Genomic DNA, 17,634 nt, shown 5'->3' with positions numbered 1-17,634 from the left:
AAAACTACCTGCCTCACACCCCCCCCCCCCAAACTTCTCTCAAATTCCTTCAACTCCTGCATTCTCCAAGACCGAGAGCCTTGCTACTCAAAGTGTGTGCAGACTAGCATTGTCGGCTTCACCGGGGACTTTGTTAGAAATGCAGAATAGTAGCCCACCCAGTCCCACTAAATCAGAATCTGCATTTTAGCCAGATTCCCAAGGCATTTGTGTGTCTGGTAAAGTTTGAGAAGCACTGGTCTGGGTGACTTTGTGGAGCCTGCCATTTTCCTCTCAGTCTGCTCCAGTTCCTTGCAATGAAGTCTCCTGTCATCAATGGCCTTACAGCTGTTAACCTTACTGCTGAGGCCTGTCAGAGCTAATATCCTCAGTGCCTGAGAAGGCCCTGCCATTGTGGTTATCGATGATGATAATAATACTAGATGCTATCTATTGATTACTATGTGCCTGGTATTGAGCTATGTATTATACATGCAGTGTCTCTTTTCATGCTCAACAAGCCACTATTGCGTATTATAATTATCCCCATATACTAGATGGAAAAATGAAGTTTAAGAGGTGAAGTCACTTGCCCAAAGTCACACTGCAAATAACTGATGCACCAAGGACTCAATTCAAAGCTTATATGACTCTAGAGTCTGTATTTCTTTAAAATTTTTTTCTTTTTCTTTCTTTCCTTTTTTTTTTTTAGAGCGAGAACACGAGAATGCGTGAACACGTGTGAGCAGAGGTGGGGCAGAGGGAGAGAGAGAATCTCAAGCAGACTCCACACTTAGTGTGGAGCTCCATGTGGGGCTTGATCCCACAGCCTTGGGAACATGACCAGAGCTGAAATCAAGAGTCAGATGTTCAGCTGACTGAAACACCCAGCACCCCTAGGGTCTGTATTTTTTTTTAATTTTTTTAAACATTTATTCATTTTTGAGAGACAGAGACAAAGTGTGAGTAGGGGAGGGGCAGAGAGAGAGAGGGAGATGCAGAATCTGAAGCAGGCTCCAGGCTCTGAGCTGTCAGCACAGAGCTGGATGTGGAGCTCGAATCCTTGGACCACAAGATCACGACCTGAGCTGAAGTCAAATGCTTAACCGACTGAGCCACCCAGGTGCCCCTTGGGTCTGTATTTTTAAACCATCAGCATACAATGTACACACAGGCAAGTGCACATCTCACAAATGGACAGCTGCCCCTCCAGCCCTTTTCATGCTCCCTTCCAGGCACTCGCCTTTCAAGGGTAATTTATACCCTGACTTCAACATGTCTACATGCCTAGGTTAGTTGCCTGGTTTTGTACTTTATATAAATGGAACAACACGGGATATTCTCTTTTATCATACTGGAACTGCTGAATCAAGCCCCTTGGACTTCCAATTTTTGTGAGATGCTGCATTCCCTGGCTTCTTTTGTTCCATGTTATGTTTGTGAGGCTCATACATATTGTTGCATGTGGTGTAGATTGTCTGTTCTCACTGCTGGGTGAATATACCACAGTTACTTACCGGAACTACTGTCTATGGGCATTTGGGTGCCTTCCCGGTTTCGGGCGCTTATGAATACACAAACATTCCAGTGCCTGTGTTACGGTGAACATATGGGTGTAGTCCTAGGAGCAGAACTGGTTATACACACCTGGTATACAGAACATGTATATTGTAGTAAATACTGGAGCGAATGTACCACTTAAACTCACATCAGCTGTGTGTGAGAGAGCTGGTTCATTCACTCCTTTGCCAACTTACTTGATTTTTTGGCACATTTTTTCTTTTTCATATTAGCCATCCTGGTGGCTGTGTAGTCAAAGCCCATGTATTTCTTAACACCTCTTTCGTGGATGCATTTGCTTAGTGGTCGCTCCTGGTTGCCTACCCAGAATTCATTTTCATCCCCTTCTTTCCCACAGAATCCGATCTTTTCCTCATGTCTGCACTCCTTACCATGGAGTCAGAGGAAGCTGATCTTAGCCCTGGTTCCATGTCATGGCTTTATTTAACGAAAGGTAATTCCTCTCCCCTTAATAATAGTCAACTCAGGAAGGGGCAGGTGATCCAATTCTGTCCAAAGAATCTTCAGGAGGTTTACTGGGAGGATTTGGGAAAAGTCCCCTTACCCTTAAGAGGAGGCACAGGGAAAGATGAGCTTAGATGTTGTCATGTCTGGGTGTGATGTCTGGGACTTCTGCCATCTTGCTCCTAACTTTGAGGTGAAGCGATGTTCTATTTAGCATCATGGAGCCGCGGAATCAAACACTTTGGACTTCCAGTTTGGGTGCGATAATACACCCCATTTGTGAAAATAAAGGAAACCTCATTTACAATTGAGTCAGAGCCCTGAAGGGGGCACTCTCGGGCAGGTCCTCTCCACGCAGCCCGAGTTACCAGCTGGAAGAAGGGCTATCAGAATTATTTTGACAAGGGAGGACATTTTTCTCATAGGTAGCTCATCTTCTGCTTTTAAGAAAAAGAAGGATGATTCCTCCCTACCCTACAACAACACGCTACCCGCCTCTGGCAGCCAGTGAGAAACCACCACAACCTCCAACTCTTCCCCAACAGACTTTTATTCAAAATACCCACCCAAGTTTCCTCCTACAACCTAATAAAAGCTGACCTTCTCTTCATCTCTCCAGAATAGCCTATGGTTCACCATAGCTTGCTTGTCCCAAATGCAACTCCTCTGCTATTCTTGAATAAACTCATTTGCTAGAAAAATAACCAATTTATTTTTAAGGTTGGTACCTTCTTAAGCCAGAATGAATACAAGTTTCCATATCTTGAATCCTAATTGATACGACTCATTTTAAAGTTAGTGCCCACCAACATCACCCTGCAGAGCTCTGAAAACTCAGCTCCTTCCTCCCAGAAGCTTTCCCTATGGGCTTCCCGGGAGGGAAATCTGTCTCCAGCCACTGGGGCAAACTGCTTCCCAGGAGTGATAGGAAATAAGAGGAAGAACATGAGCTCCAGAAGCAGGCGCTCCTGGAGGTGAATCCTGCCTCTCCCACCTGTTAGAGCAGGACCCTGGGCAAGTGCTTCACCTTAGTTTTCTTGTCTGTAAATTGGGGGCTAAGAATCCCAGCGTGCCTCAGGGGGTGTCTGTGAGGCTCCAAGGAGATAATAGAAGAGAAAGTTGTCCTCAGCAATCAAGGGCTGCGGACTGCGGGCCGCAGGACCTAACCCCTCACTAAATTTAGACAGCTGTGCCAGAGCTGGGAGAAGGTCTTCTGACCCCCCAGTGCAATGTTTTCTTTATCCTAACATGACTCAGCATCTCCTTTTTTTCTGCCTCTTCCCCAAATGCAAGGCCTAAATGGGCTCTGAGGGAGGAATGGGGCAGAATGTCAGAGTTTCCTGGGGCATTTCTCTCAACTAGACCCCTGCCCCGGCGGGGGTGGGCTCCCTTGAGCCCAGCTCTGCCAGACCAGGACTAGTGCCGCGGGGGCCGCATGGGCCTTTGTTGTCTCTGGCGGCACAGCCTCCTCCTCTGGCCACTTTTGCTCATTTCTCTGGGAGCTGCCTAGCTGCAGAGAAAGGCTTTTGGAACCCTTCTCTTTTCAGCCAGGCTTTATTGAATTTCACCTCCATTTTGTTTCCTTTCCAAACAGGAACATCATTTATCTTGGACTTCACGTTGGAATGGTCTCCAAGAGCTTTCTCTTTCCCAGCGGCGATTGTTGACACACAGTCAATCTGTTTCTCGCTTCCCCTCCCCTCCCCCCAAGGCCGCCATAAAGTGTCCACAGCTGTGCCCTTGATTACCCCGCCCTCTCTGTGCCCACAAGGCGGTGGGGGTGGGGGCGAGCTGAAATGCTGCGCGGCCGTTACCGCCGACAAAAAGGGACAATTTTCAAACATTTTTGCTTTTTATCAGGGAAGCTGATGGCACATAGAAAGTGCATCATTTTATTCTGAATGCTTTTTAAATATGGGTCACTTGGCCAGAATCAGCCCCGAAGGATGGGAGAAGTTCAAAACCTGAAACAATCACACAGATTTGCAGGTTTCTTTCCCCGTTGCCTTTTAAATTATGTGACCTGACACTCGGGAAAACGGGGAGGGAGGGTGGGTGTCTCTCACCGACCGACGCCCCCACCTGCATCGCCCTCCTCTCCTCACAGTGAGTGGGGAGCGTGGAAATGTGTGCCCGGCAGGAATGGCGGCCTGCAGGCCACGAGCGCCTTTTCACTTATTGCTCTTGTTCCAGGCAGTATCACGATCGGGGGCCTGTGGGCCGGTGCCTCGGGATGCGACGACTTTCCCAGCCCCGGAGGAGAGGAACTCCTCGGTGTGTTCGCCGAGGACCCGCAAAGGCGTGAGCCCGCAGGGTTGCGTCCGGCCAGGGAGGCGCGTGCAGGGGCGCGGCCGGGCGGCGCAGGTGTTCCTCGGAGGCGCGCCCCTGCTGGCCGGGCGGTTGGGGCCGCGGTGGCTCAGGACGAGACGGAGGACCGCCGGCGGCCGTGCCCGCGCGCACCCGGCGCAGGGAGGAGGGCCGGGCCCCGAGCCGCGGCGGGGACCCCAGGGCGCCGGGCGCGGCGAGGACGGGGCTGTGCGGCGGCGCGAACCACCCCGACCGGGCGTGGGGCAAAACCCGCCACCCGGCGGCGTCGCGGGGTGGGGGCGTGGGAGGCGGCGAGGGAGCTCCCAGGCCGGGGCTCACCGCCAGGGAGCGGTTCCCGGAACTGACCCTGAACCAGGAGGCGGGCCCCGGGAGGGTATCTGGGCCACTTGACGACTGGACAAAAGTTTCCCAAGACATTCAGACTCCAAACTAGAGATGGTGTCAAGCGATGCTCAGAAAGCCTCCCTGGGTGAGATAAATGAAGAAGAGGCCGCTCCCTTTGATGGGTTGGGGGGCATGCTGCCCGTGTGCCTTTGAGCCAGCTAGCTCCGCTGCCAGCTAGCTCAGTAACTAATTTTTGACCCTCATTCCCTGTCTGTAAGTTGGGAATAATAACAGTGACTATGGCTTAAGGTTGTGAGGACCGCAATGAGATTGATTGAAGCCATCTTGTCAATTCGGATGAAGGAATGGACACACTGGACCTCATATCTGCCGCAGACCCGCTGGACCAACCGAGGAACCTGTAAGGAATGCAGCCCCACTAGTTTGCAAGGAAAGATCTGTTTCAGATTCCAACTCTCTTGAGATGGAAAAGACTTCTGGAGGGACCAGACCAAGGGTCACCAGAGCACCTGCTAGCATAACCTCATGTTCGTCCAATCAACCGCAAACACCTTCTCAGGAGACCCCTGCCCCCAATTTTGCCCTTAAAAACCCTCACTTGCAAGCCATTGGGGCGGTGGGCATTAGCTCCCGGTTCTCCTGGGTGGTGCCAAACCAATAAATAGCTCATCTTTGCTGCAAAAGCTACGTGTCAGTTTTTATTGGCTTGTTGCACAAAGGGTGGACAAATTCTCCTTTGGTTGGTTTACATAATCCTACAAAGCCCTTAGTGTCATGGAGTGAGTACTTAACCATACTTAGTCTAATGACTCTTGAGAATTTAGAGGCGGGAAATGGAGGCTGGTAAATGATGGTTTGCCTTCCCTCTCTTTCCTTCCTTCCTGGACTCCCAGATACAGGGAAGAGAGCCATTGTTGAAGGCAGGTTTAGGAATCAACTGTAAATCAGTTCGTTTGTGTGGTATAGTAATGTAAAACACTATTTGGGGGTCATACAGATAGACTCCGATTCCCTGCTCTGCCAATTCCAGCTTGGTGACATTGGGCACATTATCTTTCTGAGCCTCTGGTTTTCTCATCAGTTAAAAGGTGTACAGATCCTTACCTGATGTATTGAGTGTGGTAATGTGTGTAATACTTCTATCTTCCTTCCTGGGAGTCTTCCTACCTTGAGTTTCATACTGGAGAAAGTAACAGTGTACAATATAATAGGATACCAACATGGTTGCGGGGGTAGTAAAGGAGAAGTGTGGAATGAAATAAAATACAGATGAGGACCTCGGTTTAACTGGGGGAGAATTTCCAGGGGAGCGAGTTACTGCTAAAGACCTTGTAACGCTGTGCGAGTTTGACCTTTACCGTCGTTCTCACAATCCGGCTCCTACTGCTATCACTTTGCTTGATGATGAGGATGATGACAAGAGCAAGCTGTGATATTATAATTTATAATAAACATATATTTGGTCTTTCTCCACTGCCTGGCTCACAGCTCCTAAAACCCTTGGAATTTCCTTACAAATCAAAACCACAATGAGATACCACCTCACACCTGTCAGAACGGCTAAATTTAACAGTTCAGGAAACAACAGATGTGGAAAGGATGCGGAGAAATGGGAACACTTCTGCATTGTTGGTGGGAATGCAAGCTGGTGCAGCCACTCTGGAAAACAGTATGGAGGTTCCTCAAAAAATTAAAAATAGAACTACCCTATGACTCAGCAATAGCACTGCTAGGAATTCATCCAAAAGATACAAAACTGCTGATTCGAAGGGGCACATGCACCCCAATGTTTATAGCCACACTATCAACAATAACCAAGTTATGGAAAGAGCCCAAATATCCATCGACTGATGAATGGATAAAGAAGATGTGGTATATATATACAACGGAATACTACTTGGTGATTAAAAAGAATGAAATCTTACCATTTGCAACAATGTGGATGGAACTAGAGTGTATTATGCTAAGTGAAATAAGTCAGAGAAAGACAAATATATGATTTCACTCATGTGGAATTTAAGAAAAATAACAGATGAACTTAGGAGAAGGGAAAGAAAAATAAGATAAAAACAGAGGCAAACCATAAGAGACTTTTAACTTTTTTTTTTTTTTTTAACATTTATTTTTGAGACAGAGAGAGACAGAGCATGAACGGGGGAGGGTCAGAGAGAGAGGGAGACACAGAATCTGAAACGGGCTCCAGGCTCTGAGCAGTCAGCACAGAGCCCGATGCGGGGCTCGAACTCATATACCGCGAGATCGTGACCTGAGCCGAAGTTGGACGCTTAACCAACTGAGCCACCCAGGCGCCCCTTTTTTTTTTTTTTTTTTTTTGAGAGAGGGAGAGAGCCAGCACAAGCAGGGGAGGGGCAGAGGGAGGGAGAGGAGAGAGGATCTGAATTAGGCTCTGTGCTGACAGCTGAGAGCCAGATGAAGGGCTTGAACTCAGGAACCCACGAGATCATGACCCGGCTGAAGTTGGATGCTTAACCAATTGAGCCACCTGGGTACCCCAAGAGACTCTTAAATACAGAGAACAAACTGAGGCTTGCTAGAGGAGAGGTGAGTGGGAGGATGTGCTAGATGGGTATGGGCACTAAGGAGGTCACCTGTTGGGATGAGCACTGTGTGTTATATGTAAGTGATGAATCACTAAATTCTCCTGAAACCATTATTACATTATATATTAACTTAGATTTAATTAAAATAAAACAAAAAAAAAAAAGAAAAACCCTTGGAATTTCCCAAGTGATGAGAGCTAGGGGTGTCTTTTGTTATGTTAATGAGGCGAGTAGGGGGCCACACCTAAGGGTGGGGGCTGGTTGCAGAATCCGGCAGGTGATTAGAAGGTGGGAACTTTCAGACCCACCTCCCTGACCTCCAGGGAGGAGGCTCAGGTTGAATCAATCCCTAACTGGCGATGATTTTAATCAATTGAGCCTGTGTCCTGAAGCCTCCATTAAACCCCACAAGGAGAGCTTCCGGATGGTGAGCGTGTCTCAGTTCAGGGAGAGTGGTGCCCTCGGGAGCTCCACTCCCTTTCCTGGCTGTTGGTGACTTATATCTTCCAGCAGGGCCGGTGGACTAACAGGTAAAATGTTTCTCTCGGTTCCGTGAGCTGCTATAGGAACTTTGTGGCACCCAAGGAGGGGGGGGGGGTCTTTGGAAAGTCTTACGCATAGCAGATCGGTAGGTCAGAGGCACAGGTGACAGACAGCCCAGCGTGGTGACGGAAGTCGGGGAGGGGCAGTCTGCGGACCGAGCCCTTCTCCTGTGGGGCCTGCCAGCTGTCTCCACCGCCGGTAGATGGTGGCTGAGTTGAGCCTTAGGGCGTCCCGCTGGTTGCAGAGAATTACTTGCTGTGGGGAAAGGGCCGCAGGAGTGCTGTGGGTGTGTGGCAGTGCTGTGAGTAAAGGGGATTCGCAGGAGGAGAGCTAGGTTTGCACAAGCTTCAGACACCCCCACCCCCTTCCTTAGTTCTCCTAAGTACAGTTAAGCCTGGTGAGAACTTACCACCTATGGAAAAACCGGGGAAACAACGTGGAAACAAACACAGGAAGCTGAGAAGCCTGAAACGCGAGGGCTTCAGTTTTCCAACCCTCTGCAGCTGGCTTGCTCCCAGCTCTATTTCCTGCAATATTTGCAATCTTTATACCCCGGGCTGAGGACCAGCATGTCATCGGTTTTGAGTAACTGAAGTACATATACTTCAAAACAAAGCATCACCCTACCGAGCTTACTGCTTATCAGATTCTACCTTATTGTTCAGCTCTAGACTTACTTATTTCTGGTTTTTGCTACTCTCTTCTGCTGTTGGAGTTGAAGACTGTAATTATAATTCATAGTTTTGTAGCAATTTTCTTTGGCTCCCTGCTTTTCTGTTTGTTTTGGTCAGTGTTTCTTATGTGAGGGTTTCCTCAAATGTCTGTTGACCCTTGATTATCCCTTCATATCGAGGGAGTCCATGACCACCCACCTGTAAGCCCTGTGTGCACTTACCACATAGCCTGTAAGGCCGACCTCTCACCCGCTACTCCCTCCAGCCACACTGAACTTCAGTTCGCAGGCAGATCAGGTTTATTGTTGCCTCAGGGCCTTTGCCCTTGCCATTCCCACAGCCTGAGAGCATAGCCCCTAGATGTTCTCTTGGCTTATTTCACCTTTTTCAGGTTTCTGCTCAAATAACTCTTTACCACCAAGGCCTCCCCCTGATGCCCTTTATAAAACTTCTACCTGGGCCTACCTCTGCTTTAGTTTCCATAGGCCTTAGGGTCATGTGACATGGCATCACGTGTGGCATGCTATGTTAGGTTTACCATTATGCCATGTTTGTTTGTTGTCTGTTTTTATCCAGAAGAGTCACAGTGCCATGAGGTCGGTCAGGATCTTTATTTTGTTCACTAATGTGCTTAAATGTGTGCTTGAGGAAGGAGTGAGTGAGTGGTGGCCTCACTGGGTGTGAAAGAGCCAGGATTGGGCCATTTCGTTGGAAGATCCTTAAACTCCAGTCTCTTTAGATCCTTCTTTTGGGTTAGTTTTCTCAACCCCAGGAGTCTGAACTGCCAGTGTTCTTGGAGTTGATTGGGAGAAGGTCTCTTATCTGATCCCCCTGTTTATAGCAAAGTACCCCTGTCTTCTGTGCCTGAGCCCTTTGAATTAACCTCTTCTGAGCCAGATCCCTGGCTTCTCCTGGGAAGCGGAATAGGAATCGCTTGCTCATATACAGTAGGAGTAGGTGGGGGAGAGGAGATGGGCAGCAGGTTTCAAACCCACCCACACCTTTATTCTCAGAAGTGCCCTAAGCCACTCTGGGGTGCTGCAAGATTTATCCCAGTGATGTGCTGGTAAAGTTTAATTGGCTGGCCAGGGAGAAAAGCCCTGATGTGGTGTTGGCGGCTCGTTCCCATGGTGTAAATCCTCCCGCCGTAGCTGAACTCCACTGTCTCTGTCGTCACGATGTCGCCGAACACAGACTTGAGAAGAAATGCTCTAGTAGGACCCCCAGTTTTCCACCTTCCAGACACAACAGACGTGAATGACTCTAAGAGCATAGGTAACAGTAAAACCTAGAAACATAATTAGGAAGTGAAGAATTTTGAACAGTTATTACCTTTGTTTTATTAAATATGATTGAAATGTACATAATTTAATTTTTCATAATGGTTTTTTACCAGCTTGTAAATTTCCTAAACATTTGACAACCGGCTCTCATGAGCTGCTGTAAGCTGGTTCTAGCACATGTCCTTTTGCTTTTGGATTCCCTTGCCGGCTTTAATTTTTTTGATACCTTGTATCTTTTTTCTATGTCAGTTTTCCCTAGTTCATCTAATTTCCAGTCTCCAAAATTTTGTCAATAGCGCTTTTCTGCTTATCGTCTTCTTGACTTCATTCTCATGGTTCTATTGTGCATAAATAACCCTTCCTGAAAACGGCCACGTACTGCCATTTTAATCCGTTTCCCTAAGCCGGTCAAGGGAAATGCATGCGTTCAATGTGCTTTTTTAACCAGAATTGTTTGCCATTAGAATCACTTTTCACTTATTGCACATACATGGTTAAAAATATACTTTTAAAAAATACTTTTTTATTCTTTGGCTTGCATGGATTATCTTTTTTGTTAACTGTTGATCAGTTGGTAACCTTGTATGGGTCACATAAATGTTTAGTATGAAATTTACTTCATAAATTTCCGTTGCCTAATGTGCTTTTGGTGTGCAAATGGTTTTAACACTATGGAAGTAACTCTTTTAACCACCTAGAAATCAGACATTAAACCATAGTTTTTAGTTTCAAGTTTTTGGGTAACATGAGGTAGTGGTGTTTAAGTAGGTTCCACGCCCAGCATGAAGCCCAACTTGGGGCCTGAACTCAGGACCCTGAGACCAAGACCTGAGCCGAGGTAGAGAGTCAGATGCTTAACTGACTGAACCACTCAGAGGTAGTGGTTTTTAAAATCTATCAATATGTACAGAATTTTTCTTTCCGGAGTTTCACTTTATTCCCAGTGAGCTTCTCTATGGTGAGGTAGAGGGTGGAGGAGAAGGGAATTAGAATTGTTACAGCAGGAAAGAAAAAAATTCGTGTTTAGGTTGTTTTTTTTTTTTTTCTCCACTTTGAAGACAAAATAATAGGCTTAAAAGTCACTTACCGTGAAAAAAGGATTTTATAAATTCCTTTCTCCTCCTGCACTGTAACAGGACTCGGATTTCAGTTGTAACTGAGACCCCACCGACACCTCTGTTCTTTCCACAGCTTGGTTGTTCACGTCCTCCCTCCTTTGTGGAAAAATAGCCCCGTGTTCTTTCACTACTAAGCTAGTTTATTTTGAGTTTCTGTTACTTGTCGCTAAGAGGCCTAAGTCTTTCCAGTTTTGAGAATTTTTTTTTTTTTAAAGCTTGAATTTTGTGGATCTCCATTCCACACGATAGCTGTTCATTATTAGCATTATTTTGATTGAGAAAATATAGCCAAGACAGATGGGCGCAAGGATACAATGAATTCAGTAATGTTTACGAGTGAACTTTTATTCGTCACATCAACATGTGTACGTACAGTGTCTGCAAAATAGGACTCCCTGTCTGTCCAAGACCTTGCTTACTCCACGTGGAGATGATGCCTGGGGGGACCATACAAATTGGCAGATTCCTTGATAAATAACTGGCAGCTCCACCCGCCTATTCCCAGACCCAAAGATACTTCGTTCACTTGCTGGCAGCCACTGCCTTCGCGACCTTCTCCCCAAAGTCCTTCTCATTGGAGTTGAAATGAGCTCTTCTCTCTTGTCTTTCTCAGGCATCAGAGTGTATTTATTCCAGCTTCTAAGTGCCTCCTGACTTCACCCGTCTTCTGTACCTACGGCCACTGCTCTGGTCCAGGCCCCGCTTGCCCTCACAGGCACTGATGTGACACCTGTCTGGTCTCTTTTCCTACTGTCTGTTCCTCCTCACTCTGTTCTCTGTACTGTAGACTTTTCTCACTGTGTCCTTTCCTTGCCTGAAATGTCACTACTCCTGTGTCCTGTCATGAGAGCTAGGATACCTTTGTTTCAGTCCTACTTAACTGCTAGTGTTCTGCAAACACATCCTGGGCCTTTTGTCTATGAGCTTTTGTTTGAACCAGTTCTTTTGGCTAGAACAGTCTTTCTCCTATGCATGGCAAGCTCAAACTCCACTCGGACGTCGCCTATGAGATTTTGTCAACCCCCACAATCCTCCTGGCCAGTGACAGCCACACTTTACCTGGCATCCTATAAGCACTGGGGTGCAGGCTTTGGTGATGGACTTCTCACACGGTGGGGAGAGGAACAGTTAGTAACGTTTGTATATCCAAGTACCTGAGACAGTGCCTGGTACATAGTAGGTTCCCAGTAAATATTTACTGAACAAGTTGATGTGGATTGGTATGCATATGAGTACAGGTCCCTTGGAGACTAGCTCCTGAATGGGATCCAATGTATTTTCTTGTAGAGCTATGGAAGTAGAATGAGAAAAACATGTTAAAATTATTTTCCCAATTCTGTTTTTTTTTCCATTTAATTCTCCTTTGACACTTTTTCTCCCAGATAATACTTTATTTCATCTATGATTGTAAAAGCAACACATAACCTAGCATTTACATGGACATCAGACAGGCTTGAGTTCAAATTTTGCTACTTAATGACTGTGTGTTTGTACACAAGTAATCGATCTCTCTATGCCTTGGTTTTCTCATCTGAATGGTTATTATAATAGTTTTTTCAGAAGATTGTTATGGCGGTGAAATTAGAAAGTGTATGTAAAGTGCTTAGCACGGTATCTGGCACAGTGATTGCTCAGTACATAAATATACACAGCTGAAATCATGTTCAATGTAGAAAAGATAAAAGTCTGTGAGACCAGGATATAGCTGGAGTCTTTTGTCCCGGATCTTCACGGCGTTGCATTAAAAGAAAACCTACATCTGACTCCAGAAGCTTGGATAATCATCTTTTCTTTCAGATAGACTTTCTCAACCATGGTTCACGTGAACCACAGAGCGCACAAAATGGCCAGAATCTCTTTTTTCTCCCCTGAGGATGCTACCTAACTAGGCCCATTCTAGATGCGCGGGAGAGCTCACAAGAGCTCACGGTGCAGTACTTGCTTCAGGGCACCGAGGCTTGGTCCTCTCCCCACACCCTCCCCCTTTAAGGAAAGCTGCTCTGGTGCTTCTAGAAGACCTGGTGCAGGGCTCAGCATAGTGCTGCCGATCCTCCCTGGAAACGTTCTCATTTTCTCCAGCCTTCTATTGACAGCTGAAATCTTTCCCTCCCTCGCCCGTGTGATTTGTTCCCAGAACATCATTCATTTGTTCCTACTCCATATTGTGCTCGACACATACTCCGTGGTTCTGACAGGTATCCTCTTTTCTTGAAAGAACAGTCGCGCGCGTCCCGGTCCTTGTGCGCTCCCTCTCCTCTTGGATTGCTATGAAGCACATCACCAAGAAAACGCATGCCCGTATCTGGACTATACAGCAGTAAACGCTGACACTTCACATGCAGACTTCTAAGAGCCATCTGGATACCTTGCTGCTGCTAAATGCCTCTCCTTGACTAAAGCTGTAGAATGATCTGGGCATTAATCTAAGTGGGCCGTGATTTGTGCTGCTAAGGCTTTTGCGGGACTGGTGCTGTATGGTGGAGCACATTTCCTCTTCCTGGAGCCGTTTCTATTTCCAGCTGCTCTTCAGCGCTGGCAAGACTCCTGCTGCCTCCCAGTATGGGAGAAGGCACCAGTACCTTTTTTGGGGGACAGGGCCATGACGTCTTCTGTGTTAGCAAGGAAGAATAATATTAGGTAGGCAATTAGCAGTGTCTACCACAATTCATAGAATGGAGTATCATCTAGCCATTACTTTTCGAAGAATATTTATTGACGTAGGAAAATGCTCACAATATGTTAAAGAAAGCAGGGTACACATCTGCAAATACAGTATGATCCCAATCTTGTAATAAAATGAATTATATACGCACAGAAAAAATACAGGACAGACATACACTAAAACATTAACAGGTGATTATCTCGGTGGTGGGATTTGGGTGGATTAACTTTATTTAATTTTCTGCATTTTCCAAACTTTCACCAATGAACCTCTATATTGCCTTTACAATGGTGGGGTAGGGTGGGGAGAAGCCCATACAAGGGACACCTGACACCTCGGACTGGGAGGCGGCCAGACTGATGTGATAAAGGGATACTCAGTACTTGCACTGCCTCAGGCAGTGTCTCCATTTATAAAGGAGGGAGAAGAACCCCTGTCTGTCCACCTCCCAGGACCACTGGGTGAGTGAAAGGGCCCTACGCGCCGATGGGTTGCTACTCCAATGGCTCGAGTGCCTTACTTCAGGACACACACTTCCTTACCATGTCGAAAGTCAGGAGGGCTGTGGGCACTCAGACCATAGAGTGCGGGTGGCCAGCGTGTTCTCACCATCCCCACTGCGGGCCACCGTGGCGAGCATCTGTCTGGGGAAAGCTGGCAGCCCACGTCTCTAACCCAAAAGATTCCAGGCCCTTGTTTGAAATCCAGTCCTGAGCAAGTTTCCCGCTCACAGTTCAACTCCAGGTCCCCTCCCTGCTTAGTTCCTTAAACTGTTCTGCTGAAATGGTTATTGCTTAAAGTGGCCTGAGAATGCCCTCTGTCCAGCATTCCAGAGCCCTAGGAGGCAGAGCGAGGACCTGGGTGGTCAGGGTGGGGAGGCGCAGGAGGTGCCGGGAGTCGGGCCGGCCAGACTCGGACTCCTATTGCTGTGACACTGGGAAACTGAGGCCTTCCAGAGATGGTCTCCCACATGAGATGCGATGAGGTTACATGTGAGAAGAGACACAAAAAACCCAGCCCATAGTAAGCACTCTGCAGATGTTCGTTCTCTTTCCGTGAGCAAAATGAGGTCCCTCGTCTCCCCCTGCAAACGCTCTCTTCAAAAACAGAGCTTAGTGCCTGGCGTGGGGAACCTCAGAGAGAACCCAAACTCCTTGAAAGCACAGGAGCACAGCTACTTACACAGGCCATTGGGACCCTCTGCATAAGCTGGCAAGATGCTAGTTCAGGAGACACGTCTTCAGGCCAAAGCTATTTGATTGTAGAAATTATAAAAATACTCTAAAAATGCATTTGTAGAATGAAGTAACAAAAGTACTTTTTTCTAAACCTTTCCCACATAATCTTATGAATTACCGAGTTGCATTTCATTTACTGTTAAAACGAGGGTTACCCACCACTTCTCTAACCATCGGGATGAAAATCGTGAAGTGGGTTGTATTCTTCCTAGCCTTTTATTCTGGAGTATTCTGGATTTACTCAGTTTTTAAAAATAAACTCTGGGTCATCTCTATGCGAACTTGTCTATGGGCTGTACTGTTTGTACAGATCTTTCTGGGTCAACCAGACTGTCCTTTGGGAAACAGACTGTCCCAGACTGGTGATGCCTGGAGTGGTGTTCCTCCTTCTCTCCGCCTTCCTGTCCAGTTTTCTGTTGACCTTCGGTGGCTTTCGGTAGACCTGTCTTCCATCTGTCGGCCTCCTCTGCCACTTTTTATGGGCTTGAAAGCCAGAGAACTAAACCTGTTATAAATGTATGCAGATTTTAGTAAATAAAAAGATTCTTGAGGATCTCTCCTATGAGTAAATTGCAAGAAACTCTAGTGACCTCTTTTGGTAGCTCAAAGGCCTTTTAAAATTCCATCCTTGAACTGTTGTTTTGCCAGAGAAGACACTTCTGGCTAAATGACCTCTTTCACTAATACTCTGTGTACTTTACCTATCCTTAAAAAGGCTCTTGTGGTAGGTGAGATAATGGATGTGAAAGCACTTCAGAGAAGCACAAATTCTGGGATATTGTTTACCCCAGGTATCTATAAAGAAACACACAGAGATGGCTACATTGAATCAACCCCAATGTTTTATTTAATTTAAAGTTTTAAAAGGCAGTGGTTAAGCACATAATCTATGTGTATATATGTATGTATGTGTGTGTTATCTACATACATACACATATAAAAGGAAACCGACCCCTTTAGGCTTTAGCCACTGACTGACTAGGCCCGCTGTCTACCGCAGGATCCATTTTCTACTTCCTCCTATGACCAATTCTAGAAGTAAAAATAAACAGCTTTAATCAGTTTAACAGTAACTACTTGTGTTTCTTTCTCTTTTTTTAAATAAATAAAGTTACCATTAAACTGATCACCTAGGGTAGAAAGGCTGAACACACACACAGGCACACACACAGTCCCCAATTTAAAACCTGTGACATATGAATGACCTGTATGTACAGATGGGTGCCGCTGACTCCCTCTACCCCCGGCAGAGGCCACACAAGAACCCCCAGGACTCGGGGAGTCCCCATCCCCTCTGCTGGATCGGAGGATGTGTGTTCCTGGCACCCTGGGTCAGAGCTCAGAATGCACACTCCCATGCAGTGATACAGACGGGGGAGGGGGGGGGGAGTTCAGTTCTATGGGTCTAGTGTTAAGGTACATAAGGGAATAAATAGGCATTTGTAGCTGCCTCAGAACTAAACCATCATTTATAACCCTTTATGGGGAGAAATGTATTCTGAAGTTCTAGATAAGCGACATACAAACTTTCAGAATGTAATCAGTTTGCAAGTCTGGGGCTGTGTGTGTGCGTGTTTGTGTGTGCACTTCCACATCTTTATACAAAATTGAAATGAAGAGTGGGGCTAGGTTTATGGAGCAGCTGCTTGGCTTCCACGTGGTCAGTCCTGATCTAAGAAGTCGCTTGCCTCAGCCCTTGTTTATCAGCAGCTCGTTCTGCTTCTCACGTGCCGCTGTCTGCTGGAGAGAGTCAGGAGGGCAGCTTTCACCGGTGAGAGGAAGGACGCGACTCTATCTTCTAAGAACCTTGGCAAACAGAACGGCCAGATTCAACCAGGGCTGCTTTGCAGAACGAAGTCCTTTCAGTTCCATCCCGATGAAGTGGAATTACTCTTTCTCTGTGTTTTTAGCCCCTGCAACTCCATCTAACTGCAGCTCTGTACGAATGCCTCGGTATCGCAAAAACACAGGATCACCTCTTAAATATGCTGGATTCTCAATGAGTAAACCAGTTAATGTGTTTCTAGCCAAAGCAAGGGCATAAATGTTTTAGAGAAAAGACTCCCCTGGAGCTACAGAGAAAAGATGCTGATAAAAGCAATATTGAGAGTTGGGCAGGTGACGCTTTTAGTCTGTGTCAGAGCTGGTCTCTTCGATGACAGAGTACTGGTTGAGTGCTTCCTCCAAAGGCGTTATTGTCCCATCAGGTTTTAGTCCCATTGGTTTAAGCAACTCCTCTCTGGAAAAAGAGATAAAAGAGAGAAAAAAAAAGTATTCACCAGCATCACACACACACCCCTCCCCCCGCCCAAATCCACATCCTTTTAAAAAGAAAAGTCTTTAAAAACCAAAGTATTTTTCCTCAAGCTCTCTGTGTGTTTGTAACAGGAAAGATGAAAGGGGCATGGAAAGAAAAAGAGGGAGATCAAAGACTTCATTCACACAGGCCAAACCTACTAAGCCAATTAAAAGTATGAAAAGTCAAGGTCTAAATGGGCTCAGGACAAGGAGCAGGTCTCTTCTGTTTTTAATAATTAACTTTTTTTTTTTCCTTTTGTGGATTCGTTGTTTTAGTGAAGTTGAAGCTGCCAAGATTTCACGGGTCCCAGTGGGCCAGGCATACGATCAAGTGGCTGACTTGATATGTATGGATTTCATTCAGTGGAATAAATCGGTCAGATTTGATTCTGCCTCTCCAATCTACAGCAATACATAAGTACTTCTCAATCCAATCCAAGTCAGCTGGCCTTCCCCACCCTTCTCCCTTCTCCCTCCTCCCTCCCTCTTATTTTCTTCTCTCTCTCTTTCCTCCTCCTCCTTTTTTTTTTTTTTTTTTAAACACCATTGCTTTTGTTTGTGGCAGTTTAATTATGGGATT

The 17,634-nt window shown here is 46.4% G+C and overlaps 2 protein-coding genes across 7 annotated transcripts in view; one reads left to right on the top strand and one right to left on the bottom strand.

Moving 5' to 3' along the window:
* Window positions 1-3,605: 3,605 nt before the first annotated feature.
* On the top strand, window positions 3,606-5,352 carry LOC125920453 (translation initiation factor IF-2-like). 2 transcript variants are annotated; one of them, XM_049627634.1, is made up of 2 exons: window positions 3,606-4,801; window positions 5,020-5,352. In XM_049627634.1, exon 1 carries the CDS (start codon window positions 4,147-4,149, stop codon window positions 4,720-4,722), a length of 576 nt encoding a protein of 191 aa, XP_049483591.1. In that variant the 5' UTR covers window positions 3,606-4,146; the 3' UTR covers window positions 4,723-4,801; window positions 5,020-5,352. The 2 variants fall into 2 exon arrangements, with proteins under 2 accessions (XP_049483591.1, XP_049483590.1); XM_049627633.1 differs by having other exon boundaries at window positions 4,966-5,352.
* Window positions 5,353-15,580: 10,228 nt separating this feature from the next.
* The window catches only part of RIC8B (RIC8 guanine nucleotide exchange factor B), a 103,536-nt gene continuing 101,482 nt past the window's right edge, over window positions 15,581-17,634 (bottom strand). For 3 of the 5 annotated variants that reach the window (XR_007456817.1, XR_007456818.1, XR_007456819.1), the window contains one exon: window positions 16,907-16,995. Coding sequence is in view for 2 of the 5 variants with exons in the window: in XM_049626233.1 (XP_049482190.1) it covers window positions 16,884-16,995 (112 nt within the window). In the remaining 3 variants the exon portion in view is untranslated. Of the gene's footprint in view, window positions 16,996-17,634 lie in introns of all 5 variants that reach the window. The other 2 variants (XM_049626233.1, XM_049626234.1) reach the window with 1 other exon arrangement.

Source organism: Panthera uncia, chromosome B4 (assembly GCF_023721935.1).
Source record: "Panthera uncia isolate 11264 chromosome B4, Puncia_PCG_1.0, whole genome shotgun sequence".
Classification (NCBI taxonomy): Eukaryota; Metazoa; Chordata; class Mammalia; order Carnivora; family Felidae; genus Panthera; species Panthera uncia.
The sequence above is the reverse complement of the archived record's forward strand: the minus strand, read 5'-3'. Positions and strand labels throughout refer to the sequence as shown.